Consider the following 27985-nt stretch of genomic DNA (forward strand, 5'->3'; position numbering starts at 1 on the left):
TCTCTCTAAGAGGTCTTTCTCTGCTTGCAGGTGGATGGAGGTCATCCGCAGCGCCACAGTCCCCTCAAGCCAAGCCCGCCTCCTGAACAGCAAAGATCCCCACTTTTACTGAGTCGGTCCAAGTTGTTTTCCCCACGTCACATATGGGTGGCATCTGCCCGTCCTGTCCTGCCCCATCCTTCAGCAACGCTTTGCTTTTATTTATCTATCTGGGACATTTATACATGTGTACATGCACACTTTGTGCTCTTTACTTTTTAATGCTTTAAATGGTGACAGGTCCGCTGGTTTAGACTGCATCAGAGACTGCGTTTTTATTCTCCAACTCTAAAACCTCTTTTTACGGATGTCATTTTATACAGCTTTTCTAACGGCCTGAACCACTTTCCAGACTCTCTGGTTTTACATTTTGTCATTTTGCAGCAGGAAACCATGCCAATGTAGATTCTCTCTTAGGCAAGAAAAATTCTCTCAGCATTTTCATGTTTTCTTTTGTTTTCAACTTTGAAGACACCTCGCAGTGTCAGTGCCAAATTGGTTTGTAGCAACATCAGGGACATTTTAAGGAGTAGGACGGTCCCCCCGTGTGCTCATAAAAAAACAGACCACCCTTTAACTGTTAAAGCTCTGCTCCCAGCTGGCCCAGCACAATGTTCTTGCTAAAGAAACAGATAAAAGCGTGAAATGAAATTTCAGCTGCCATCATCACTAATGCTGTCTTAAATGAACTCATTCTTTCTTTAGATGATCTTCGTTCTATGAAAACTGAGTATTTTTTTAAACTCTGAACTTATTCAGCTAGATGAGAAATGATGGCATCTCATCATAATCTCTGCATTTTGAGGAAACGTGGAACTGAAAGCTATATGTGTGTATGTGTGTGTATGTGTATGTGGGAGAGAGAGAGAGAGAGAGAAACAAAGTAAAAGCTTTCACATCCAAATTGTTTGTCGTCCTGCCTCCTCCATCCAGGGGTTTTTATGGCTCTGAATGAATATGAACATGTGCAGCTAAGTGTTATGAAATGGAAAAACCTTGATTCTGCTTGGAACTTTTTTTTTGAGACAAGAAGGCTTTTGAAAATAAAAGCAATAAAAACAAAAAAAACTTGCCCAAACTCAGATGTTTTTTAAACTATTGTTTTTATTGTAGAGCCAGGCAGATCTATTTGTGTGATCTATACAATACACTACGGCAATATTGTTGTGTTTCTAAATATGGCATGTAGATGGCGTTTTTTATTAAAAAAAAAAAAAAAAAAGTTGCTTCTGAGCAGTTGCAACTACAGGATACACTAAGGATTAAACCTTTTTATTTGCAGCCATGTCACTAAATGTTAATCTTTTTTTAATATTTGTATTACGTTTATGAATGAAACCTAATAGTAATATACTATCTATCCCTCAATATTTAACTGAAAAAGAAACAAATCTGTCATGAAGAAAAATATAAACATGAAAAAGCCGCTATAAAGTAGTTGCATAAGTTTACTCATCCTAAAACAACTACAATTGAGCACCTTTTTTAATCGTTTTCAGAATTCTGTCCTTTTTTAAATAACTGCATTTAATTATTGTGAATTTGTTGAACCTGAAATAGTGGCCCTAGTTGGAATTTCTTGACATTTTCTTGTTTGCACCCTTTTAGCTAAAGATATGGCTTGCAGAGACGTTACAAAGGATTAAAACGTTCTAATTGTACAAGAGTATCAGTAAAGAGAAGGGTAAAAAAAGATATTATATTCCATAGCAGAGTAAAAACAGTCACCAACAAAGTATTATAATCCCATCAGAACCCACGTCCACTGGAAATAACAGAAAATACTTCTGGATTTAAACCAATAAAGAATTCTGTTAATTCACATTTAGATAATGCTGGTCAATGAATTGTTCTTGGTTTTCCAATGAGAGTTAAAAGCTGACCTCTAAATTAATAAACAACTTGATAATAGAGCATCAGCCATCAGCAAGGCTCTGAAACTCATTAGTGGGAAACGTTATTACCCATCTTGCATCAAAAAAGGCATCTATGTCAGACTTGGCCTGAGAAAGTTGCTCTAAGTATAATTTCAAATGGTCATATCTAAAGTTATTTAAACAATATTTAATATATTATAAAACTACAGGATTGTCTTCTTTCAAAGTTAAACTTCACCCCAATAGACAATAGGATTTGAAAGAAATTGGCTCAAATGCTCAATTTTCCAGTTTCACTATGCCAACAAACATAGTACATATACTGTATTACCAAAAGTATTTATCTACTTTTATATGTATGTGATGACATCCTAGTTTTAATCTATAAGGTCCAATTTGCTGATTGGCCCACTGCTGCCAGCAATAGCAACTTTAACTATTGTGTAAACATCTTCCACAAGGTTTAGCAGTGTGCTCATAGTTAGATGAGGAAACCAGAATTGCAGCCTTTGTTATAATTCATCCCAAAGGTGTTCAAGAAGGTTGAGGTCAGGACTCTATGCAGGCTAGTCAAATTTCTCCACATCAAACTTTATACACCATGGAAGTGATTGGATCACCGGAATTCATTGAGAAAATAGTTGCTAATCAAATGTGTGAGCATTTACACAGCAATGACCTGTTTGAAGAGTTTCAGTTAGGCTTCAGAGCTCATCATAGCACTGAAACAGCTCTGCTGAAAGTCACTAATGATATTCTTATGGCCTCAGATAATGGACTTGTATCTGTTCTGGTTCTGTTAGATCTCAGTACTGCATTTGATACAGTCAATCACAATATTCTCTTAGAAAGGCTGGAATATTCTGTAGGGATCAGGGGAACAGCGCCTGGCTGGTTTAAATCTTATTTGTCTGACAGATTCCAGTTTGTTCATGTAAATGATAAATCATCTTTAAACTCCAGGGTTAATTGTGGAGTACCACAGGGTTCAGTACTTGGGCCAATTCTCTTCGCTATATATATGTTTCCAATAGGTCAAATTATGAGGCAGCATAGGATAAATTTTCACTGTTACACTTATGATACTCAGCTATACTTATCCATAAATCCTGATGAGCCCAACCAGTTAGATAGACTACAAGCATGTCTTGAAGACATAAAAACTTGGATGACTTTAAATTTTCTGCTTCTTAATTCAGACAAGACATAATTATAGTTAGCTCAGGATAACCTAAGCCACTCTATCTCTGTAGTTATGCTGCTATTGGTTTAGGTTGCTGGAGGACATAATGACCACTTTCACTCTCTTCGCTACATTCTCACACTACTCTCCAATTTTGCATTATTTGCTGTTTTTTCAGCTTCTAACTTTATGTTCTCTCTCTTTTCTCTTCCTAGAAGCTACACCTGGCCTGACTCTGTGTCTACCTGTGACACCTTTCTGGAGAGGGGCATTGTCCAAGCTTCTGCTGGCAACAACTTAATGCTCACCCTCTACCGATGATCCACATGCCCTGGCCCTGTCTTTCAGTGTTTAACCCTTTCTCTCTCCTAGACATAGATACTGACTGAGCTTCTACTGTGACTAACTCTATGTGCTCGCTTTCAGATTATAACCTTGAAAACTGGCTCAGAGTTAAACTGTTCTTTCTTTCTAGTTGAATTGACTAAAGGAGCTACATCCATTAACATTTACTTTTCCTTCCCATAGAAAGTACTCCTGGATCAGTGCTTCTTTGTTCTTTTTGTGTCTCTGCTCTGTTCTCTCAAACCCCCAGTCGGTCGTGGCAGATGGCTGCTCACACTGAGCCTGGTTCTGCTGGAGGTTTCTTCCTGTTAAAAGGGAGTTTTTCCTCTCCACTGTCGCTACATGCATGCTCAGTATGAGGGATTACTGCAAAGTGAACGCCAGTGACTGTCCACTGTCTCTACATGCTCATCCAGGAGGAGTGAATAGTACAAGTCTCTGACTCGATGCAATCTGCTGGGCTTCCTTAGATAGAAAAACCTTTTATCCAATTTGAATAAATAACTGAATCTGACTGCACTGTTCGATAGTTAGGATTAATTGGAATGTATGTACCTGACTGTTGTGAAGTGCCTTGAGACGACATGTGTTGTGAATTGGCGCTATATAAATAAACTGAATTGAATTGATTGGGTGCTGTGACCCAATACGTTTTCCGGTATACAGGTCCTTCTCAAAATATTAGCATATTGTGATAAAGTTCATTATTTTCCATAATGTCATGATGAAAATTTAACATTAATATATTTTAGATTCATTGCACACTTACTGAAATATTTCAGGTCTTTTATTGTCTTAATACAGATGATTTTGGCATACAGCTCATGAAAACCCAAAATTCCTATCTCACAAAATTAGCATATTTCATCCGACCAATAAAAGAAAAGTGTTTTTAATACAACAAACGTCAACCTTCAAATAATCATGTACAGTTATGCACTCAATACTTGGTCGGGAATCCTTTTGCAGAAATGACTGCTTCAATGCGGCGTGGCATGGAGGAAATCAGCCTGTGGCACTGCTGAGGTCTTATGGAGGCCCAGGATGCTTCGATAGCGGCCTTTAGCTCATCCAGAGTGTTGGGTCTTGAGTCTCTCAACGTTCTCTTCACAATATCCCACAGATTCTCTATGGGGTTCAGGTCAGGAGAGTTGGCAGGCCAATTGAGCACAGTGATACCATGGTCAGTAAACCATTTACCAGTGGTTTTGGCACTGTGAGCAGGTGCCAGGTCGTGCTGAAAAATGAAATCTTCATCTCCATAAAGCTTTTCAGCAGATGGAAGCATGAAGTGCTCCAAAATCTCCTGATAGCTAGCTGCATTGACCCTGCCCTTGATAAAACACAGTGGACCAACACCAGCAGCTGACACGGCACCCCAGACCATCACTGACTGTGGGTACTTGACACTGGACTTCTGGCATTTTGGCATTTCCTTCTCCCCAGTCTTCCTCCAGACTCTGGCACCTTAATTTCCGAATGACATGCAGAATTTGCTTTCATCCGAAAAAGGTACTTTGGACCACTGAGCAACAGTCCAGTGCTGCTTCTCTGTAGCCCAGGTCAGGCGCTTCTGCCGCTGTTTCTGGTTCAAAAGTGGCTTGACCTGGGGAATGCGGCACCTGTAGCCCATTTCCTGCACACGCCTGTGCACGGTGGCTCTGGAGTAGAAACATCCAGAGCCAGTCCACTGCTGCCGCAGGTCCCCCAAGGTCTGGAATCAGTCCTTCTCCACAATCTTCCTCAGGGTCCGGTCACCTCTTCTCGTTGTGCAGCGTTTTCTGCCACACTTTTTCCTTCCCACAGACTTCCCACTGAGGTGCCTTGATACAGCACTCTGGGAACAGCCTATTCGTTCAGAAATGTCTTTCTGTGTCTTACCCTCTTGCTTGAGGGTGTCAATAGTGGCCTTCTGGACAGCAGTCAGGTCGGCAGTCTTACCCATGATTGGGGTTTTGAGGGATGAACCAGGCTGGGAGTTTTAAAGGCCTCAGGAATCTTTTGCAGGTGTTTAGAGTTAACTTGTTGATTCAGATGATTAGGTTCATAGCTCGTTTAGAGACCCTTTTAATGATATGCTAATTTTGTGAGATAGGAATTTTGGGTTTTCATGAGCTGTATGCCAAAATCATCCGTATTAAGACAATAAAAGACCTGAAATATTTCAGTTAGTGTGCAATGAATCTAAAATATATGAATGTTAAATTTTCATCATGACATTATGGAAAATAATTAACTTTATCACAATATGCTAATATTTTGAGAAGGACCTGTAGTGTAGATGGAGACTTGAGCCTAAACTAAACTGCTTCCCATCCCTGGTAGATTTAAAATTGTCATTCAACCAGAATGTTTGTTTCTGATGGGACATGGGAAAAACATCACTCAAAGATAAATAGGTGAAATAAGTATCAAGTTTGATTAAAAAAAAAGTTTAGGGTTGGAGGGCATAATTGATTCCATGATCAAATGGAAAAGTCCGGTTTTCATTGGATCGTTGTCATGTTAACAGATTAACATGACAACAATCCAAAGATAAATGTGCCTGATGACATTTTACAGCAGCATTCCTAATTTGTTTTTCCTTTAAAACGATGTAAAATATGTACACTGCTCAAAAAATAAAGGGAACACTCAAATAACACATCCTAGATCTGAATGAATGAAATATTCTCATTAAATACTTTCTGTACAAAGTTGAATGTGCTGACAACAAAATCACAGAAAAATCATCAATGGAAATCAAATTTATTAACCAATGGAGGCCTGGATTTGGAGTCACACACAAAATTAAAGTGTAAAAACACACTACAGGCTGATCCAACTTTGATGTAATGTCCTTAAAACAAGTCAAAATGAGGCTCAGTATTGTGTGTGACCTCCACGTGTCTGTATGACCTCCCTACAACGCCTGGGCATGCTCCTGATGAGACGGTGGATGGTCTCCTGAGGGATCTCCTCCCAGAACTGGACTGAAGCATCCGCCAACTCCTGGACAGTCTGTGGTGCAACGTGACGTTGGTGGATGGAGCGAGACATGATGTCCCAGATGTACTCAGTTGGATTCAGGTCTGGGGAACGGGCGGGCCAGTCCATAGCTTCAATGTCTTCATCTTGCAGGAACTGCTGACACACTCCAGCCACATGAGGTCTAGTATTGTCCTGCATTAGGAGGAACCCAGGGCCAACCGCACCAGCATATGGTCTCACAAGGGGTCTGAGGATTTCATCTCGGTACCTAATGGCAGTCAGGTTACCTCTGGCGAGCACATGGAGGGCCATGCGACCCTCCAAAGAAATGCCACCCCACACCATTACTGACCCACTGCCAAAGTGGTCATGCTGAAGGATGTTGCAGGCAGCAGATCGCTCTCCACGGTGTCTCCAGACTCTGTCACGTCTGTCACATGTGCTCAGTGTGAACCTGCTTTCATCTGTGAAGAGCACAGGGCACCAGTGGTGAATTTGCCAATCTTGCTGTTCTCTGGCAAATGCCAAGCGTCCTGCATGGTGTTGGGCTGTGAGCACAACCCCCATTTGTGGACGTTGGGCCCTCATACCATCCTCATGGAGTCGGTTTCTAACCGTTTGTGCAGACACATGCACATTTGTGGCCTGCTGGAGGTCATTTTTCAGGGCTCTGGCAGTGCTCCTCCTGTTCCTCCTTGCACAAAGGCGGAGGTAGCGGTCCTGCTGCTGGGTTGTTGCCCTCCTACGGCCTCCTCCACGTCTCCTGGTGTACTGGCCTGTCTCCTGGTAGCGCCTCCAGGCTCTGGACACTACGCTGACAGACACAGCAAACCTTCTTGCCACAGCTCGCATTGATGTGCCATCCTGGATGAGCTGCACTACCTGAACCACTTGTGTGGGTTGTAGAGTCCGTCTCATGCTACCACGAGTGTGAAAGCACCACCAACATTCAAACGTGACCAAAACATCAGCCAGAAAGCATAGGTACTGAGAAGTGGTCTGTGGTCCCCACCTGCAGAACCACTCCTTTATTGAGTGTGTTTTGCTAATCTCCAAAGATTTCCCCCTGTTGTCTATTCCATTTGAACAACAGCTGTGAAATTGATTGTCAATCAGTGTTGCTTCCTAAGTGGACAGTTTAATTTCACAGAAGTTTGATTTACTTGGAGTTATATTGTGTTGTTTAAGTGTTCCCTTTATTCTTTGAGCAGTGTATATCTTTGTTCTAAAGTCTTTGGTAGAAATGTTAATATGTGGTGTATTTATAAATTTATACTGTAAGATTTTTCAGAAATAAACCCTAAGTTGTTCAACATAAACACACTTTAACCAATGTAAAATGTGACATTCTGAATGTACAGCAAAGATCTCCAGAGGAAGCTCAAGATTTACTTCACCTTGCATAAACCACATTTCAAGAATGACAAATTAAAGACATTGGATTTCAACTGCCAATATTTATTTTCAATGATATTTTCCACTATAAAGTGGACTGAGCTTTATCAGTCTGAGGTTCTGCCTTTTATCTTCACTTCTGTTAAAAGTGAAGTTCAGAGTTTTAAAACAATCTTGACACTAGCAAATCTGCAGGCCCTGATAAGCCCAAGCCCTTTCTTTCTCTTAACATCATTGCAGAACTATAGACTTGTATTTTTTATCTGTCTCTTGCTACCAGTGTAATCCCAGAATACAATACGATATTCCTTTATTATTAGAGCAAGTCTGAATTTGTTTTGCATTACAGCACTTTTAAGGACATATATACACATACTAAGACTGACAAAATTAGCACTCCTGGTAATGATGTATTAAATGCCTTTAGAAAATTATAAAGGCTAATTTAAATATGTTTTTATGGACAAGGGAAAAACATTTGATAAAAAATACTGGCAGCCCAAACAATTCCTTTAAAATAAACATTACTAAAATGGCTTTTAGTTACTTATTTCATACTTTTTTAAAGAAAAGCATATGAAGTCACATAAAGGGTCATTTCTCTAAGTCATTGTGTACAAGTAAGTACGCTGATCATCAGGAAGCAGCTATGAGAAAATTGCTTGCCTAAACTTGCTTTACAGTCAAAGCAATGATGAAAACGCTTAAAATAAACACCGTCAGGATAATAAATTAAGTAAGAAAATCTTCAAAATTCACTGTTAGAAAACCGCAGCAGACTGGTCATTGTGAAATATTTATAACAAAAAACACTTATTTTCAGGCTATTTTCATATTTCCAGGGACTGCCAATAAACATGGCACATGCTGTTTTTTACAATATGAATAGATATCTTTTATTCAATTCTTTCTTGTGCCTTTAGGTGAGGGTAGGAGGACATTTACAATAAAGTCAGACACAAAAGAAGGGAGGTAGGATAGGGGGATCCAGAAAAGCTTGGCGTCCCAGCCGGCTCCGTAACGTGTGCGTGGGTACTGGGCAGTGAGAGCGTGCTCCATGCACCAGGTAACCTTGGAGATATCCTGACAGCATAGGATGTTCATAGAGAAGCTCTGCATTCTCATATCTGTAAAAGAAGACCACAATCAGGAGTCAGAAAAATAAAAGATGTAATTTACTCATTTGAGGGTTTAAATGTTCGGCTCTTCTACCCACAATCGTCTAGGTATGTGGCTCCATATGAGTCCTTAACATCATTAGGAAGGCCTTCCCACAGCTTCTTCAGCTCAGCTTCAATGAGATCCAAACTGGTCAGAGCAGTCTTGAAGAAACCCGGCTCAATGATGCTCACCTTAATACCAAAGTGGTGCATGTTCCTCCTGAGAAGATAAAGAAAACATATTTACCACCAATGCCTGTTGTTACATGTTCTACACCACCGATCAAAATTTACATGTTAAATTATTAACATGGGGGGGTTAGGTCTGGACTTTGACTGGGTCACTTTTACACATGAATAGAGTTCGGCTACTGCTCTGGCTGCAATTTTTGGGCCATCATCCTGCGGGATTGTGAAGCTTTGCTCCAGTTTGAAGTCTTTAGATGCCTCTAACAGGTTTGTCCTGTATTTACCTCCATCTATCTTCCCATCAATTATGAAGAAAAGCTTACCACAGCATGATGCTGCCACCAAGCTACCATCTACTTTTTACACAGTGAACCAGAAAGGTTGACATCCCCAGCTTTCAGGATTATAGAATGAAATATTTATTGATTTTGAGTTCAAAGACTTTTTATAACTTTTTCAGATTAAACCAAGCCTTGCTCCACTGATATATTGGGTCGTTGGCTTTGAAACATTTGGTTCTTTTTCCGACAGTATCGGGAAAACCAAGACAACGGTATGAGAATAACATAATATACACTGCCTGGCAAAAAAAAAAAAAAGGTCACACTAATATTTTGTGGACCGCCTTTAGCTTTGATTATCGCACACATTCCACTGTGGCATTGTTTCAATAAGCTTCGGCAATGTTACAAAATTTATTTCCACCCAGTGTTGCATTAATTATTCACCAAGATCTTGCATTAATGATGATAGAGTCTGACCGCTGCGCAAAGCCTTCTCCGGCACATCCCAAAGATTCTCAATGGTGTTAAGGTCTGGACTCTGTGGTGGCCAATCCATGTGTGAGAATGATGTCTGATGCTCCTTGAACCACTCTTTCACAATTCGAGCCCGATGAATCCTGGCATTGTTATCTTGGAATATGCCCGTGCCATCAGGGAAGAAAAAATCCATTAATGGAATAACCTGGTCATTCAGTATATTCAGGTAATCAGCTGACCTCCTTCTTTGAACACATACTGTTGCTGAACCCAGACTTGATCAACTGCAGCAACCCCAGGTCATAGCACTGCCCCCACAGGCGTGTACAGTAGGCACTAGGCATTTCACCAAATGTTTATTTGATTGCCGATTATGATAATTTAGGATTTGTTTTCCAGCCACATCTCTTCCCCACTATTCTTGCAGTTTTTAATAATGCGTTGGACAATTCTGAGTCCAATTTTGGTAGTTTCTGCAATCTCCTTAGATGTTTTCTCTGCTTGATGCATGCCAATGATTTGACCCTTCTGAAGCAGACTGACATCTTTTCCAAGGCCATAGGATGTGTCTTTCGACATGGTTGTTTAAGAAATGAGAAGCAACTCATTGCACCAGTTGGGGTTAAATAACTTATTGCCAGTTGAAACATAATCTCCTATGAAGTAATTATCCAATGGGAGGCTCGTACCTATTTGCTTAGTTAAATCCAGGTGGCGACTTTTTTTTGGCCAGGCAGTATAGTTGAAACAAGCCTCAGAATTGTTTTTTTCCCCATGAAATACCCAAAGTATTAGTCAAGAACATACATGTGACTACACTGTGGGAATGGTCAATGTCCTACAATCTTATTTGGTAATCTAACTTGATTTCCTGTTTTAGAGGCATGAGAAATGCTCAGTTTTTCATGTACAGGTCAGTTTTAATTTTTCCACCCCTAGAGAGAGAGTTCACAAGCCACATCAAATGTTTCATTTATTTCATGTACTTCATTTATAACAAGCATTTACTCTCATCTAACTTTGAACCTTATTATTGGAGGACTGTGTAAAGATCAGGTAGTACCTTTTATATCTGTAGCCCCTAATTTTAAAAACTCAGGTCCCGCAAATGTTTACATTTCCTTACCTGAGGCTGTCAGAGAATGCTTCCACTCCCCATTTGGACAGAGAGTATCCTCCACCGATGAGAGACAGCCTCCCCAGAATACTGGCCACGTTCACTACTCTGCCTTTGGCTTTTTTCAGGAGAGGCAGAAACTGCAGGGTCACATCAATAACCCCTATAAGATTCACATTCAAGACCTTTGTAAAGTCCTCCAGTTGCATCCATTCTGTCGGCCCGATGGGTACCGACCGGCCAGCATTATTCACCAGCCCCCAGAGACCTGTGGGGAATAATGGAGGACACTCCATTAAGCACCCTTAATATAAAGCTCACCTGCAAAAGACTTAAGATGGTCTTTTGCATTTTTTTTTTATTCTTACAGTTTGCCATTTACATAATTCTACCACAAGTTGTTATACACTGTTTGAGAACAACATAGAAGCTAGATAAAAAAATGAATAAACCTAAACTGGTAATTAGCTTGCAGCAAAATATGTGGCCATGCAGACATCATAAAAAAAGTTAAATCAAATAAATCACAAAATTCCTCCTTTGCAGTAATAATTTGGGTGCAAAACAGGTGTATTCGCAGTTCAAATACTCAGTGCCTTGCAAAAGCAGATTTGCAAAAGCTCAGTCGGATTGGATAAAGAGCACCTTTGACCAGCATTGTTCAAGTTTTGTCAAATAATGACAAATAAAACGTAGTTCTGAGCCACATGAATATGCTTTGATCTAAACCATTTCCATGGTAGCTCCGCCTGTATGTATAGGGTTGTTCTCCTGTTGGAAGTTGAACCTTGACCCCAGCCTCAAGTGTGTTGCAACCTATAACAGCTTTTCTTCTGGGGTTACCCTGTACTTAACTTTCCATGCATTCTACCATCACATCTGACAAGATTCCATGTCCCTGATGAAGAAAAGCATCCCCACAGCATGATGCTGCCAACACCCTTTTTCATGTTTTGCTTGGTTAGTTATGTCAGTACAAAAAGCTTAAAGTTTTACTTTTAAACCTAATAAATGTTTATTTCTTTAATGCCCATCCTGGATGTGGTTCTGCTGGAGATGTCGTCTTGTTAAAAGAGAGTACTTCATTCCCGCTGTCATTGGTTGCTTGCCCAGGATGATTGATTGCTGCAAATTCAATGACTTGATGACTAGCTTTAGCTTTAAATAACTAAATTTGCTTGTGCTGTAAAATAATTTAAACTGGACTTTAATTTGATGTGAACCTGATGACTGGGTGTTTATTAAATTATTTGATATGACCTAAATTTATAACTGAATGTAAACCTGTTTGCCTTATAAAGTGACTTCAGGTATTTGTAGTATAATGGCGCTATATAAATTAATTCAGTTAAATAGAATTGTTATCAGGTTGGGACATTAAATAAAAAAAACACTTTAAAATCCCCATCAACATTATATATGGGATTTAATGAAAATAAAAGCAAACTGTTTGAACTAAGCTGATTTACATTTGTCGGTAAAGTTCATTTTTTTAACATGTTTCAGAGATAAAAACTTAAATTGCATAACAATAAATTATGAACACTATTGATATGAAGTTGAAAAGGTGCTAAACACTGTTTAAATGATAAACTAATGTAACATTTTTAAACTTAGTATCAAGATCATTTTGAGGACTTTGTTTTCCACAAATATGTTTTCATTCTTCTGAAGTGTTGATTTGTGTGTAAAAGAGGTTCACTCTTTCTAGTCATCAAAGTACAGACAGATATTTCTGTCCTCCCTTTTGAACAAATCACTTTCGCAGTGATTCACTCTAACTGGTACCCTATCAGTGGTCCACCTTCTTCTTACCTCGCTCCCCCACTTCTCTCCTCACAAATTCCACGGCACTCCGGATGCTCATGCTGTCTGTAACATTCAGCAGGAGGGTCTTCAGCCGGGGGGATGTCGCTGCTCCCAGATCTGTGGCTCCTTTCTTTGTTAGACACCCGGCTATAACCCTGAAGCCTTTCCGGTCCAGCTGTCTGGCCAGGAGGTTCCCAAAGCCGCTGTCACAGCCCGTGATGAACACATGCTTCTGAGTAAAACCACCGACCCTGTGGGAATCTCTGATGTACCAGCGGACAGCAGCGAAGCAGGCCAGAAGTAACACACAGGTTAAGGCCAAATGTGACAAAAGTACCTGAAAAACAAACAAAAACTGTAACATCCAAACAAACACTGTCCCTGTTCATTCTGAACATTATAGGCCACATCTTATTCAGCCAAAGTTCTAGAAGTACAAATAGGACACTTGAAAGATTAGGTCCGCTTTAGTAGTACAAACCATTTTAATGTCAATAAAAAGCTAATTTAAAGATAAGAGTTCTTGTGAAAATATTGAGAACACCCAGTATACAGTATAGTGCTGGGAGAAAAGATTTTCCCCTTTTCTGTGTTTGCATCACACTTAAATATTAAAAGCACTTGATTAAAAGCGGTTTTCAAAGGATGAATTCATTTATTTAAAGAAAAACACTTTCCAAACCAACCTGGCCCTATGTGAAAATGTAATTTTCCCTTGTTAAATAATTATTCTGTAAATAACTATTGCTGAGCTTAGTTTCACTAGCCACCCTCAGGCCTAATACTGCCTAACCTCTATGCTCAAGAAATCACTGTGTGAAAATATAAAGTACCGTAGGCTAAAATATCCCCAAAAGCATCAAACACATCATTCTCTGACCTAAAAGAAATTCAAGAAAAGAAAAACAAACTTACTGACCTTTATTAGTCTGGAAAGAGTTACAAAACCATTTCCAAGGGTTTGTAATCATAATGAACAAAATAATTTTAAGAGTTCATCGACAACTAATCCATTTCACAAATTGTATTGAAGGGTTTTCAGTAGAAAACCACTGCTTACTTTTCCACCTAAAATTAGAAATACTTTCTTTTTATAGCTTCATTTTACTTAAAACTTTCTATTTCTGATAAAAACCTGAATGGACAAATAAGCATCCTCCAACCTAGCATTCAGTGCCAATATATATATTTTCTTTTTGTTCTGTTTAAAATCTGTGAACCATGCACCATAGACCCACCCATAGACTTCTGGAGATAGGCACCAGCTTCCTCGCGACTCACTATGGAGAAGCGGTAGAAAATGACTGCCTGACTGTTTAAAATACAGTTTTAACATGTCTGTCAATATGAGGGTGTCCAAAAAAGATAGTATTTACTGAGATGGACGTTGTTAAAAGAGGTTTGAAGACCATTGTCAGATAAGATATAAACAACAGAGGGGAATTAAATACTGGAGAAGATCTAACAAAGATAACATAATAAATAAACTTACCTCTACAAAGCCTTTTACTGGATCAACCACTGACACCTGAGAGAAAAAAAAAACTTAAAATAACCTTCAGCAGTTAAAACACTTCGACTTTACTTCACAAAACTTTTAAATTACATGACTTCTCCCAACTTTGTACCTTTTTATTTTTATTTTGCTGTTACATATTTTTTACTGGTTGTGAGCTGCGGCAAAGTCCTTATTACTCCCTGCTGTCGTCATGGAGCCACAAAACCCTAGTTTAATTTAAAATATAATTGTAAAAAAAGGAAGAAAAAAAGAAATATATATATATATATAAATATATGCAACACATTTTAATTTAAAGATACAGTCACTAGTTTATGCTCCACTGCCATCTAGTGGCTCCACATAATTATGTCAGTAATCATCCTGCTTTAACGGACATCAGGTTAAAAGTAGATCTCTTAAATTGATTAATTTACCAAATTTAAGAAATGTAAACTACTCTGGGCAGCTATATACAAGATATGTGAAAAATAAAGTTGTCTTGTCCACACTGCATTGGGTCAGTGCAGAGTCATGATCAGCGTGTATTCAGTCATTGGTAGACTCTTGGCGGCCAAACTTTTAATGATTTTTTCATGGCGTCATTACAAAGCAGTAATGATTTGACATTTAAAACACAGCATTAGTCTTTATGTTCTTTTTTCGTATAATACAGGAAAAAAACATTGACTGCTTTAGTTTGACAAACCGGGGAGGAAGTTCAGCTGGCCACGGTACATTTAACGTGCAATCAGTGTGCTGTACAGTTATTAAAAACTCCGCTGCTTCAGCAATCCAGTCCCTTCATTATTATAGAAGTCTCAACCCCGGGACACGCAAGTACAGGGAGTTAACCCCGAAATGAGCAACGATTTCAGCCCTGGAGGAAGCGTCTCCTCTGTGTTTCTTGACCACGGACAGGAAACGGAAGCAGGAAGGGTTAAACACCTGGCTCTCAATATTCTGTTTAAATGCCTCTCACTAATGAGATTTCATTGTGATGCCAGGCTTTTCAGGATCTCTTTGTAGCTCATCCCCAACCTAAAATAAAACTGGATCAGACTACCCCTGTCCAACCAGTTGTTTTGTTCCTCCATGTTTGAGAAAGTGCGCTGTTTTAGTATTTCGTGCGCACGTTATACCTACGTCCTATGTCGTGGGAACGAATTTCGTGCACACTATATTTCGTGGGCACAAATTGGTATTCCGTGGGATAAAAGTATTTTATAGTATGTTGTGCGCACGCTGTATATTTATTTCCCCCCATATCAATTCCTGGGCGCTGTAACAGGAAAAAAAACAACTGTGCCTTCACTGCTTTTCCTCCAACTTCTATGACTGAAAAGTCATACTATGAAATACAATTATTAAGAATTGACTTAATTACGGTGTCTCTATCAACAAACCATATTTACACCTCAGCATGTATGAAAACAATCAACATAGTCCAAGTGTATAAAAGTCGTATGCAATTACATAAAAATAGTTTTATTTTGTGCACAATAACATGATCAAACTAAAATAGAGCCCAAACAAGATACCTTGGTGCAACTACTTTCATTTTCCACCAGAGGGTAGCAGATGTCACTACAAAATGTTTTCTTTAAGTAAAAATCATAGTCATTTTCTAACGCTTCTTCCATAGTGGGTCGCGGGGAAGCTGGTGCCTATCTCCAGCAGTATATGAGCGAGAGGCGGGGTAGAACCTGGACAGGTCGCCAGTCCATCGCAGGGCAACACACAAACAACCACACACACACTCATTCATACACCTAAGGGCAATTTAGAGTGACCAATTAACCTGACCGGCATGTCTTTGGACTGTGGGAGGAAGCCAGAGTACCCAGTGAGAACCCACGCATGCACGGGGAGAGCATGCAAACTCCATGCAGAAAAACCCCCAACCGGGAATCGAACCCAGGACCTTCTTGCTGCAACACAACAGTGCTATCAACTGCGCCACCATGCAGCCATAAAAATCATACATTTAACATTTTACCTATAAACGAGTTTTTATGAACACAGCCGATAAATTCCACCATCACATATGAAATAATAATAATGCAAACATACCATGGTTATAGTTCTTCAGAAGTATCCGCTTCTCACCTTCAACTATACAAATTAACCGAGCAAAACTCAATGCTGCAGACAAAGTTTTGCACTATATCTACAAAGTCAAGGTCCATAATTGATGTAAGAGCAGGGGTAAATGGTTCACCAGCATGGGCTTGTGCAAGAGACCAAGCGAGATTCACGGTTTTGATAACTGCGTTCCCTTTACCCTCAAATCCATTCTGACGTTTAAGATCAAAGGTTACACAGCACATTATTGTTTGTGTTTACTTTTTGTAACAAATACAGGAATTGTTATTGTGAATGCATAATTCACAGACAACTTAATATTTAAGTAAGGGATGAAAAAAACATTTTAGAAAAGTATCACAGGACTTGAGATGTAAAGGATGTCGACAAACTTTGATGTGCACACCACTGACATCAGGCGTGTAAAGTTGACATGTTAGTAGTTAAATCACATTTATTGTGGTAATTAAGCACACGAAGTGATCTTTGAATAAGCCGACAATGCTTCTCAAATCACAAACATTTCAGAAACTACAGCACAGACCCTTTGGGTTTGGGACTGTTTCGAAGGAAAAATTTATCTGCTATCCAAGTCGGCATGTACGACATGGGCAGCCAGAGTAACTTGGCGTCCCATCCTGGGGAGTAGCGGTAGCGAGGGTGGACTGCGGCGACGGCATGCTCCATACAGTGGACCACCTTCATCAGGTCCCCATCCCGCAACTGCCTGAACCTTTCATCCAGTTGTTCAAGAGCTGAAAGAGAGTCAAATGAACATTATTTTTTAACACAGAACAGCAAATGCTTTTTTCGTAAGAAGAATCCCATTATATTAACCCAAAATGTCTGATGCATGAAAAAATGGTTGAAAAAGTATCAACTGCTCTACTTAGTTGGGAGAGTGTAGTGGAGTTTCAAAGCTGCCCTTTTCACAGGCATTTCTTATTCCAAAACAATTGTTCTCAATTCAATTCAGTTTATTTATATAGCGCCAATTCACCACACATGTCGTCTCAAGTTTTCTGTTTTTGTGATGTTCAAATGTTAAGCGCTCCGTCTTACAGCAGATCTGAAGAAGCCTCTGATTGAAGACACTCTGTTGTTGTAGGACAGTCTCATGAAGAGGATGCTCAGGGTTCTCCATAATGTTCTTCATTTTATGAAGAATCCGTCTTTCCACAATGATCCCCAGAGGTTCCAGAGGAGTCCCCAGAACAGAACCAGCCTTTTTTATCAGCTTGTTGAGCTTTTTTAAGTCCCTGGCTCTGATGCTGCTTCCCCAGTGCTTCCCCAGTAGTTGATGGGAGAAGAGATCACACTCTCCACAACAGACTTATAGAAGATATGCAGCATCTTGCTGCAAACACCAAAGGACCTAAGCTTCCTCAAGAGGTACAGTCTGCTCTGTCCCTTCTTGTAGATGGCTTCACAGTTGCATCTCCACTCTAGTCTGTTGTCCAGGTAAACACCGAGGTATTTATACTCCTCCACCACCTCCACTTCTTCTCCCATGATAGAAATAGTTTTTGAATTATTCCTGTTTCTCTTAAAATCTACAATCATCTCCTTTGTTTTAGTCACGTTCAAAATGAGATGATTGTTTCCACACCATGCCACAAAGCGGTCCACCAGCTTCCTGTACTCAGCTTCTTGTCCATCTCTGATCCACCCCATGACTGCAGAATCATCCGAGTATTTCTGCAGATGACAGGAGTCTGTCTTGTACTGGAAGTCTGAGGTGTACAGAGTGAAAAGGAATGGTGAGAGTACAGAACCCTGTGGTGCTGCTGTGCTGCTGACTACCTGGTTAGACTCACAACCCTTCAGTCTCACAAACTGTGGTCTGTTTGTCAGATAGTCTTTGATCCAGGATTGTTGAGGCCTCCACCTGAGTCTTCTGGAGTTTCTGACAAAGCAAATCTGGTTGGATTGTATTAAATGCACTGGAGAAATCAAAGAACATGATCCTCACAGTGCTGCTGGCTTTGTCCAGATGACAGTGGGTTTGTTGAAGCAGGTGTTGAAGCGCTACAGGAGATCTTTCCTGCCCACAGTCATCAGCATCTACAACAGCTCTTTGAAGAGACCTTCATAACGAGCTACAACAACATTTAATTTCCCTTTGCGATTAATAAAGTATTTTTGAATTGAATTGAATATGTGCATATATTTTACTTGCTTCTGGTTCTGAACCTGTCTAATCTATGGTTAAAATGCTTATCTACAAGCAGAGTAGATACATTATTTTTTGTTTACTGCGCAAGCTATAAAAGGTCAAAAACTCCAGGCCTGTTTCATGTTCAGATGTGCTTAGCCATCGATTTCAGTTGTCACAGATGTGATTTAAAAAATGTTAATATGTGAACTCTTGTGAAGCCCTTTCCTGAAGATTTTCTGTGTGAAATGGTTCAAAAGTAAAGTAAAGCTGCAAATACTTTTTCAAAATCAAGCATAAATTTTAGGTAGTCAACAGGCTGTGATGTCAACAAAATACATTCAAAGGAGCAGCAAGGTTTTGTAAATCCTTAGAACAAGGTTGTGGTCCCGCTGAACTGTGATGTCTCGCTGTAGCAACATTGAACAGCATCAGGTGTCAGATGAAAAGGCAGCAACAGAGTTAAAGAAAGAAAAAAAGGAACTGATTTGTAATTTCTGACCATCAGACGCATGGAAACCAAGTCATGCATCTATATAAAGATGCCAGAACTTGACAGTTGAAACACACCTTAAACTAAAATTAAATTAAAACCAAACGATCCATTAATTGCACTTAAGATTTGTGCAATGATTCTAAGGCTGTTAAAATGTTTAAAAACAAATTATAAAATGAAAATGCTTGTAAATACAAAGCAATGCTCTTTAAAGTCAATAATTAAGCTTCTAGTCAAAGTTCCCACATAGTCTAGCAGACCTTGAACACATACACTGGCTCCAGATGTAATATTCTTATCTGATACAGCCAATACATTTTTGCATAAATGCCACCTATGACATTTAAACAGGAAATTGTGAACAGGCCTAATATTTGAACACTCTTCTTGGCAAAACCAGTAAAGGTTGATTCCCTGGTACTGATGCAGCTTTTAGCATAAATGTAGATTTGCACATAAACGTAGAAGCCAAACTCAAAACCTTGAAGCTCATCTGAAATGTGTAGTTTACTTTTTTTTAGCCAAATTCCTTCTGAAGAAAAGGTTTGTGGTCAAACGAGGTGAATATTGAGCCATTTAGTCTTAATGACACACAAGTGTGTTTAAGAGAGTCAAGGTAAGGCTTTAAAATCTCTAAGAACATTGCACAAATGTTCAAGCATGGTGGTGGCACCATCATTCAGTGGGGCCATTTTGCTGCCCATAGTACTGGTGCATTACACAAAGTGGAGGATATTTTGAAGGAGGAGAAAAACCTCCAACTTTTCAGTTTCAGGTTATCCAAAGCTAGTTGAAAGACACTGACACAAATGGTTGTTCCAACAGGGGGCTAACATTAAGCTTCTTAAAAGCTCTAACCTCATCTAAAATGTATGGACTATGCTTTAAAGCCATTTCTTGCCAAGAAACCAACCAGTTTAAAAGAAACTCTGCCCAGGAGAGTAAAAATCCAATGTCTGATGCAAAAACTCACTTGTCTCCAAGTAAGCTTCCCCATATTCATCCTTCATATCCTGGGATAATCTATCCCAGAGGCTCTTCAAGTTATTTTTCAGCATCACGGTGTCAGTCACGCTTGTTTTGAAGATGCCTGGCTCGATGCACAACACTTTCACTCCAAATGGTGCCATGTTTAATCTAAACACATAAATGCACATCAAAGAGGATGCTTATCAGAATCTCAATCAAGAACAACAAAAAAAAATCTAAGAAATCAGACCCTTTCTTACCGCAAGCTGTCATTAAAGGACTCCACTCCATACTTGGACACGCAGTAAGGTCCCCCGAAGGGGCTGAGTCGCCCAAACACACTGGCTACGTTTACCACTCTGCCCCTTGCCATCTTGATGAGAGGGAGCACGCTCAGAGTGACGGCAATTACTCCATTGAGATTGACGGCTAGCATGGATTTGTAATCCTCTATGGTGAGCCACTCGGTGGGACCGGATGGTGTGGCAACCCCAGCATTGTTTACAACAGCCCAAAGACCTGAAACAACATAAGCAAAAACAAAAATCAATCCTGGTCAGCAAGGTCACCAGACTGGCTCTGCCTCAATATAACAAAAACATCTCAACTGGTTATTTCTTGCTTACTGAATCAACTGATAAAATAAAAACAAACAACTCACCTTTTTCTCCGACAAGAGACTTGATGGAAGCCGCCACCTTTTTGACACTTTCGGACTTGGTGACGTCCAGGGAAATGGTCGTTAGCCTTTCGGATGACAACTCCTTCAGCTCTAACTCACCCCTCTCTGTATAGCAGCCTGCGATCACACGGAAGCCCAGCTTGTCCAGATGTTTGGCCAGGTTGTTCCCGAACCCGGAGTCACAGCCGGTGATGTACACATATTTATCCCCCTTGTTGGAAATTCTTTTGCTTTCTTTGTACCAGCGATAGAGGTACCAAATAGCCACTAGCCCGAGGATGGACGAGAACATTGTTTTTATTTCTGGGCAAAGGAAACAAAAATAAAATCATTAGGTTTCAATGCACTATGCTCTCATTAGCTCTGAACTATGCATCTAAAAACTATGAGACAATATTTTGACTATTAGAATATCAACAAAAAACAAATTTTCTTAAAAAATTCAATTGAAGGGAAATTCGTCAATTTATTACACCTTTATAATAAATTTCTAGCGTTAATTTAAAATATTATATCAGCTAGTAAAAGCCCAAAATTAAGTAAGTATGGCATAAAACCTAATACAAAACATGGGATTTTCATGGAGAAATGTCATGTTATGACATTGTTATAGCCTACATAATCATGGGCAAGAGTACTGACTTGACATTTGTCCACCAGACAGATATAGACACTCTACAAGGAGGATGAGCCACAAAAAGTCATCGCTAAAGAAGCTGGCTGTTCAGAGTGCTGTTTCTAAGCATATTAATGGAAAGTTGAGTGGAAGGAAAAAAGATTGTAAAGCAATGCCGATTCTCGAGTTTTGGGGAGATTTACAAGGCAAGAACTGTTGCCAGAGTCAGCACCTAAAGAGCCACCACATACAGAGGTATCTGGGTCATGGGCTACAACTGTCGCATTGCCAAAGTTAAGCTATTCCTACACCAGAGATGTCAAAACTGTCTTAACTACACTAAGTCCAGAGTCCTCTTTTCAGTGGACAATAAAGGAAGGGTGGAGAAGCACATAAGCCAAGATGCTTAAGGTCCTGTGTAAAGTTTTCACAGTCAGGGATGATTTGGGGTGCCACCGATTTTTACTTGGAGCACTATGGAAAGGCTGTGATAACCCAGAATTTGTGTTTTCATTAGTTGTAAGCAATCTTCAAAACAAATGTAAAGAAATGATTAAAATCCATCACTCTGTGTGTAATAAATCAATACATATGGAAGTAAAATAGTCTCATTAGAATCAGACATTTTTTAGACAGTGAATTTATAATGCTGAATTTTTATCCTGTGCAATGTATGTGATTTTTTTTTTCCTTAAAATTTGCCAGCAACAATTTCGCCTCCAAAAATTCACCTGCAAATGCAAGGTTTCCGCTACATGTAATTGATCGTGGCATACCGCCACGGCAAAATAAAAGCTGCCACACCTTCAGAATAAAGTTTTTTTTTTTTTTTTTTTAATACATGCCTTATGTTAATTTTTATTTATGCACTTATACTAACCATAATCAGCGACCCCCTGCAGGTGAATTATTTCAGGCGAATTCTTGCAGGTAAACCTTTTGCTGGCAAATTTTAAGTACAAAAAAACATCTAATTGAGCAGAATCAAAATTCAGCGTTATAAATTTTATGTCTAAAAAATTTCTGATTCTAATAAGACTATTTTACTTCCATAAATACACAATGTTCACATTTTCTATTGAATTAATGAAATAAATTACTTTTTTGAGATGAACCTGTAACAGATAAAAAACAAGGCATTGACACACAAATCATTTTAACCCAATATTTAAAGATTTGAACTGAAAGATAAACAGAAAAATGGAAAAGAAAGCAAACAAATGAATTCTGCGTTTAAATGTAATTCCAGTCCAATCACAGAGAAACATGAAGCATGTTTGCTCCTTGTGTTACTTCACTCTATAGACCTGTCAGAACAGAGAAAACCACCTGGGAGTGAAGTCTGGCTCCAGGCAGGGTTTGTGCAACACGACACAGAACGTGTTATGCAACAAAAATAATGGAGACAAATAAGAACACCAAGAACCTTACAGAACATCTGATAATTAAATAAGTTAGTTGGCTCCCTGTCAATATTATACACATCCCTGACAGGGAGAGTGTGTCAGATGTATAAAAGTAAGTATAAAAAGGCGGTCATCACTTTGTGAAAGAAAATATGTCTCTGTAAGCTCCAATAAAAAAATAAAAGGCTGCACTGAATTTAAAGCATATCTAAGTCTGTCATAAAAGCTGTTTCTTGTACTATTAGTAAAAAACAGTCTGCCTCTAAACTGACAAATACAAGCTAGACTTTAAGGATGTCTTTCAGGCACTGAACTTAATTAAAGAGGGACTTTGTCAAAGTGGAAACGCTGTCTTGCAGTCCGACTAATAAAAAATATCAGGGTGTGTTTTTTTAAAAGCACTGTATGCATGTGTTTGAATGGGAAACACACAGAGTACAAGAATGTGTACTGGTGTTCGTGTAATAGTCTGTGCACTCCAGCTCATTATTTGTGAATGTCTAAGTTATTTCCTCACAATTAAAATAATCCACATCCTACACACTTTTCAGCAGAAAAGGTGTGTTATAAAAGACTCAGCTCAAACATGCCTGCCTGGCAGACCTGTCACCCAGTAACAACGTTTGGCACATTACGTAATGAGAAGCAAGTCAAAGGAAGAGCCCAACTGCAGCTAAAATCCTGAAATATGGCAAAAACAGATTCAAAAATTATGGGCAAATTGTCTTCTTACCTCAGTGTTGTTAAGATAAGTTGCAACACCATAGGAGACACAATGTGGGTAACATTTTAAGAGCATGTTGGTGCTAGGATCAAAGTCAGTATGTGCAACTATGTTCAGTTAGATCTACAGGTTAAATGTATAGCAGATGACTATGTTCTATGTTTATTTAAAATGTCACAACACATGAACCTAGTGCAGATTCCGATTCGCTTCAACACTAATAAATATTGTATTTATTAGTGTTGAAGCGAATCTGAATCTGTCCTAGGTTCATGTTGACACAAGGCTGCTAAAATATACATTTTACAAAGGTTGTTTTACTATGATTACTATATTTTTGTCTCTTCTTTAATAGTTTGTTATATTATGTAAAGACAATAAGTCCAACTATTTTTATTTAGAGCTACAGGTTAAATGGTTTGTCAAAATGTGTTGAGATCTTTCCATGTATCCATGCAGAAATGAATTAAACCCTCACAATCAAATCAATGAAAGGTAAATCAGCCATATGTGTATATATATGTCAACTATATGTGTAAGAAAAGTACTGATGATCCCTTGTGAACAAGAAAGGATGAAGCTGAGGTAATGGTTTTAAACTGTAAGTGAAGCAGATGCTGTAACTAAATGTTTCAGCAGGAATGATGTAAGAATTAAAGTCTCCGTTTAAGAGGAAGAGTAATGTTGAGTGAGACAGGAACAGAGCAGATGTTGAGGAATTGGAAGCCGTGGCTTACAGTGCAAGGCTGATGATTGAGGCGAGTCCGCAGGTCAGATGAGAGGTCAACAGACGGCTCAGGACTAATGTGATGATGGCTCATGTCTGATGTGAAGCACATGACTTTGGGAATTCCAAGGAAAAGACCGGCGTATGTGACGGGTAACCAATGGAGCAGCTATGGCAACAACCACTGGCCAATAAAAAAAAAAAGGCTCTATAAAATGGGCAAGAATAGAGGAACTAGTTGGTTGTTTCCTAGCAGAAGACCAGCACGCAAGATCGAGACAGAGAAAGATGCTGCAGATGACTCAGAGAACACAGCCCTGCTGATAATCTACCTGTGTGCCTGAAGACTGTGGCTCCGATTGAGTATCTGCTTCTAGCTGCTGAATTTTACCCAGACAACTGAGTGAACTTGGTCAGTGAAGAACTGACTGCTCCAACCAGTCCCTTTCATACCTCAAGGGTTTCCTTCAACTTTTCAGCCTCTGGAAGTGACCTCTGTGTTTCTCACTATACTTGACCTAAGATATCACTGACAGACCATCAGGACCTGGGGCATCACTTCTTGTCTGCTCAGAGGAAGAAAACTAAAGATTTAAGTTGCCTTCCGTTCAAGAAATCCATTCGTTGCCTCCCGAAGAATTCATTTTAATCGGGTGCATGGATGAGCCTCCGCCTTCAGAGCCTTCTCTCCACACAAAGATAGGTTAAGTTGATTGATTTATTTTTATTATCTGATTATTATGTGTTGCTGAATTTTATGCTGTTACTGACCCCTGCAAATGTGTTCCTAATTAAAGGAAGCATATGAAATCGCAGATGAATTATGGACAGTTAATTATTGTGTCACCTCATTTTTGGTTTTTTATTGGTGGTAAAAAAGTATTGGTGTCTATATAGTTCTAAAAATGTGCTTATAAGAGGTTGCCTTAAGAACAACCCCCTTGGGGCTCGTGCTGAGTCACTAAAATTACCCTAGCCCATATATCAAGTGCAAGTTGTAAAATTAGGGAATGAGCAGCCGTTAACAGAAGTGACTGTCGAGGGTTGGATGACTGTTTACTTTTTTTTTTTTTTGCAAAGGCCTATAATTATTCGGCTTAAACTTACTCTGGATAGCTTCCATCTGGCAACCACTGATGACCGTAAGAGAAATTAAAGGTTCTTTATCTTATAAAAAACCTGTTAGAATATCATGAAAAGGGTTTCTGTACAAGACAGGAATCCTGGGTATTCCAGCAATAACCAGTCGATCATCTGAAAACTAAAGATGATAATACTCTTCCCTGTGTACATTAAAAAAGCAAGTTTCAGTCAAGCCTCACACGTTGTGGTTAACAACCCGAGCTACTTTTGACCCACACAATTTAGGACCAGGTAATCCAAAGGCTAAACTGCGTAACAAAATAACATTCATGTGACACTTTCTAAATATCTGTAAAATGTGTTTCATAAGAAGCAATGGGGAAAGGTCGGATGGATATTTGCAATAAGATGTGTGATGAACATAAAAGACAAAGATCTCTAGACTTTGTGTAAATGAGTTCAGCAGAAACTTCAAGTTTTTTCATCGAGTGACTTGGTTAACTATCTTTGGTCCGTGACATTCTGTAACAACCCAAACTTCAGTACCAAGGTCTTTTAAGGCGTTGATAGTGACATTTTAAACTAGATATAAAATCTAACCCGCCATTGCTTGGTTAGATTTCTACTGCGTCTTCTTATCCAGATGGCAATGAGTGAAGCTGAAGAGATGTCACATCATCACAGCATTTACATAAACATTAAACAAAAAATGCACAAGATGACCTAATTGCTGTTATTCAAAAGAGAAAAACAACAATTATTCTTACAATGGTTAAAATAATATAGCATCAATTATTAGTTGTAATCAAAAATATGAAGTAAACAGACACTAGCTTTAGTACTAGTTTTTCAGGGTTTATTGTCCATGTTTTACCTGAAATATTTCCAAAAAGTCAAATTGCTCTACCTTGGGTGTGAGAAAGAAAAATAATAATTCTTTCAGCCAGTTATCTGCCATTGCAGCAACAGGTGGGGAAGGGGGATTCTGTGTTATCTAGACTCCATAAATCTGGAGAAAGCCCTGTTAACTCTGCATCCTTCTCTTACATCTCATTAAAGGGACTATTCACCATAAAAAAAACAGTGCGTTGACCATTGTTTGCTGTTCTAAAAATGTAACAATGTAAAACCTCGACATATCTTGGTACCAGTACCTTGTGGATTTTAACATGGAAAATTACAAGAATTTAGAATCGAGGATGAGTCAAACATTAATCCTGTTACACTAACCCTCCTTATACGACCTGTGCTTGTCAATACATGTGGATGTAAAAGCATCATCTTCCACTAGAAGATAGATAGATAGATAGATAGATAGATAGATAGATAGATAGATAGATAGATAGATAGATAGATAGATAGATAGATAGATAGATAGATAGATAGATAGATAGATAGATAATGTTGCGTCAGAACTATTATATCAATCATTAAAAAACATATGGTGCTGCTCAGAGATTATAGCCCTGTCTGCTGTAGGAAAAAAACCCCAGCACGCCTGCATGCTTCCTGCACCAAACTGGCTGAGCAGGACCCGGGAGAATGACAGGAGGTTCCTCCAGCATGTGTCCCGTCAGGTTTGATGAAAGGCGGCTGCGATCGTTTATGCCGTCTGGGTGTTTCTACATACATGCAAACCGATTGTGCGTCAGCGTTTCTTAATAATGTGTGTTTGGGCGGGAGACACATACAAAAATGAACGTAATATTAACCTTAGCTGCACACACACAGGTTCTGTTTAGACAGATTAACGAACACGCAATTAATTATTAACAGCTTACATGAGATTTATCTCTTCCCAGCATTGTGGATGTTTGTTTTGTTTGTTTAGCTCATCATATAATGTAAGCTTACAGAGCCGAATGTCATTAAACTGACCAGAAAAGTTAATATGGCTCCAAAAAGATGGACCTCAGTCTTTTATACTTTTTAGAAAGAAATGCAATCAGTGTTTCGGATGTTTATGCACGGCAAATACGTTGATTTTAAAAAAGGCTTCAAGAGTAATGCTCTAAATAAAAGGACTGTCCCTAACTCTTTTTTTCTAACAGTATTTTCAGACTAACATACTCATCTGTGATGTTTTTTCCTCCGGTCTTTTGGCCGAAAACGTAACATTTCCAGGATCAGAAATCTGTATAAACTTACCTGGGTTTTCTTCAGTCACTGCATGAATCGGAACTTCTGTCACTGGAGGAACTGGGGATAAACTGGAAATTACCACAAAGTTTCTTCTCACTTCTCTGTGACTTGATTTGATGTTTTCCCACCCCAACTTCCGGCGGTGTCGGGATATCAGACGTGCGCCACCTCCTGGTTGGGATTGCCGGTTGGGTGTAAATAAAGTGCCCTGTGGCTACTCTTCCTCCTCCCATCGAACATGTGGCACTTAATTAACGTCAGTCAGTCATTTTCTACCGCTTCTTCCATAGTGGGTCGCGGGGAAGCTGGTGCCTATCTCCAGCAGTCTATGGGCGAGAGGCAGGGTACACCCTGGACAGGTCACCAGTCCATCACAGAGCAACACACAAACAACCAAGCACACACTCATTCACACACCTAAGGGCAATTTAGAGTTACCAATTAACCTAACAGGCATGTCTTTGGACTGTGGGAGGAAGCCGGAGTACCCGGTGAGAACCCACGCATGCACGGGGAGAACATGCGAACTCCATGCAGAAAGACCCCGGGCTGGACTT

The 27985-nt window shown here is 39.3% G+C and overlaps 3 protein-coding genes across 4 annotated transcripts in view; 1 reads left to right on the forward strand and 2 right to left on the reverse strand.

Moving 5' to 3' along the window:
- The window catches only part of LOC124871331 (FERM, ARHGEF and pleckstrin domain-containing protein 1-like), a 75201-nt gene extending 74078 nt beyond the window's left edge, over positions 1 to 1123 (forward strand). For both annotated transcript variants that reach the window (XM_047370583.1, XM_047370582.1), the window contains exon 27: positions 31 to 1123. In XM_047370583.1, the coding sequence (XP_047226539.1) occupies positions 31 to 112 (82 nt within the window). In that variant the 3' untranslated portion in view covers positions 113 to 1123. The remainder of the gene's footprint in view (positions 1 to 30) is intronic.
- A 6728-nt stretch (positions 1124 to 7851) lies between these two features.
- Positions 7852 to 16713, reverse strand: rdh1 (retinol dehydrogenase 1). Its single transcript, XM_047370235.1, has 6 exons — positions 16417 to 16713; positions 14338 to 14373; positions 12852 to 13182; positions 11046 to 11304; positions 9026 to 9189; positions 7852 to 8936 (listed from the first exon to the last, which is right to left on the reverse strand). Exons 1-6 carry the CDS (start codon positions 16417 to 16419, stop codon positions 8710 to 8712), a joined length of 1020 nt encoding a protein of 339 aa, XP_047226191.1. The 5' UTR covers positions 16420 to 16713; the 3' UTR covers positions 7852 to 8709.
- Positions 16714 to 16851: 138 nt separating this feature from the next.
- dhrs9 (dehydrogenase/reductase (SDR family) member 9) lies at positions 16852 to 27588 on the reverse strand. The gene is made up of 5 exons (XM_047370237.1): positions 27435 to 27588; positions 20710 to 21033; positions 20309 to 20567; positions 20053 to 20216; positions 16852 to 17183 (listed from the first exon to the last, which is right to left on the reverse strand). Exons 2-5 carry the CDS (start codon positions 21020 to 21022, stop codon positions 16960 to 16962), a joined length of 960 nt encoding a protein of 319 aa, XP_047226193.1. The 5' UTR covers positions 21023 to 21033; positions 27435 to 27588; the 3' UTR covers positions 16852 to 16959.
- Between the last annotated feature and the right edge of the window lie 397 nt (positions 27589 to 27985).

Source organism: Girardinichthys multiradiatus, chromosome 7 (genome assembly GCF_021462225.1).
Source record: "Girardinichthys multiradiatus isolate DD_20200921_A chromosome 7, DD_fGirMul_XY1, whole genome shotgun sequence".
Lineage (NCBI taxonomy): Eukaryota > Metazoa > Chordata > Actinopteri > Cyprinodontiformes > Goodeidae > Girardinichthys > Girardinichthys multiradiatus.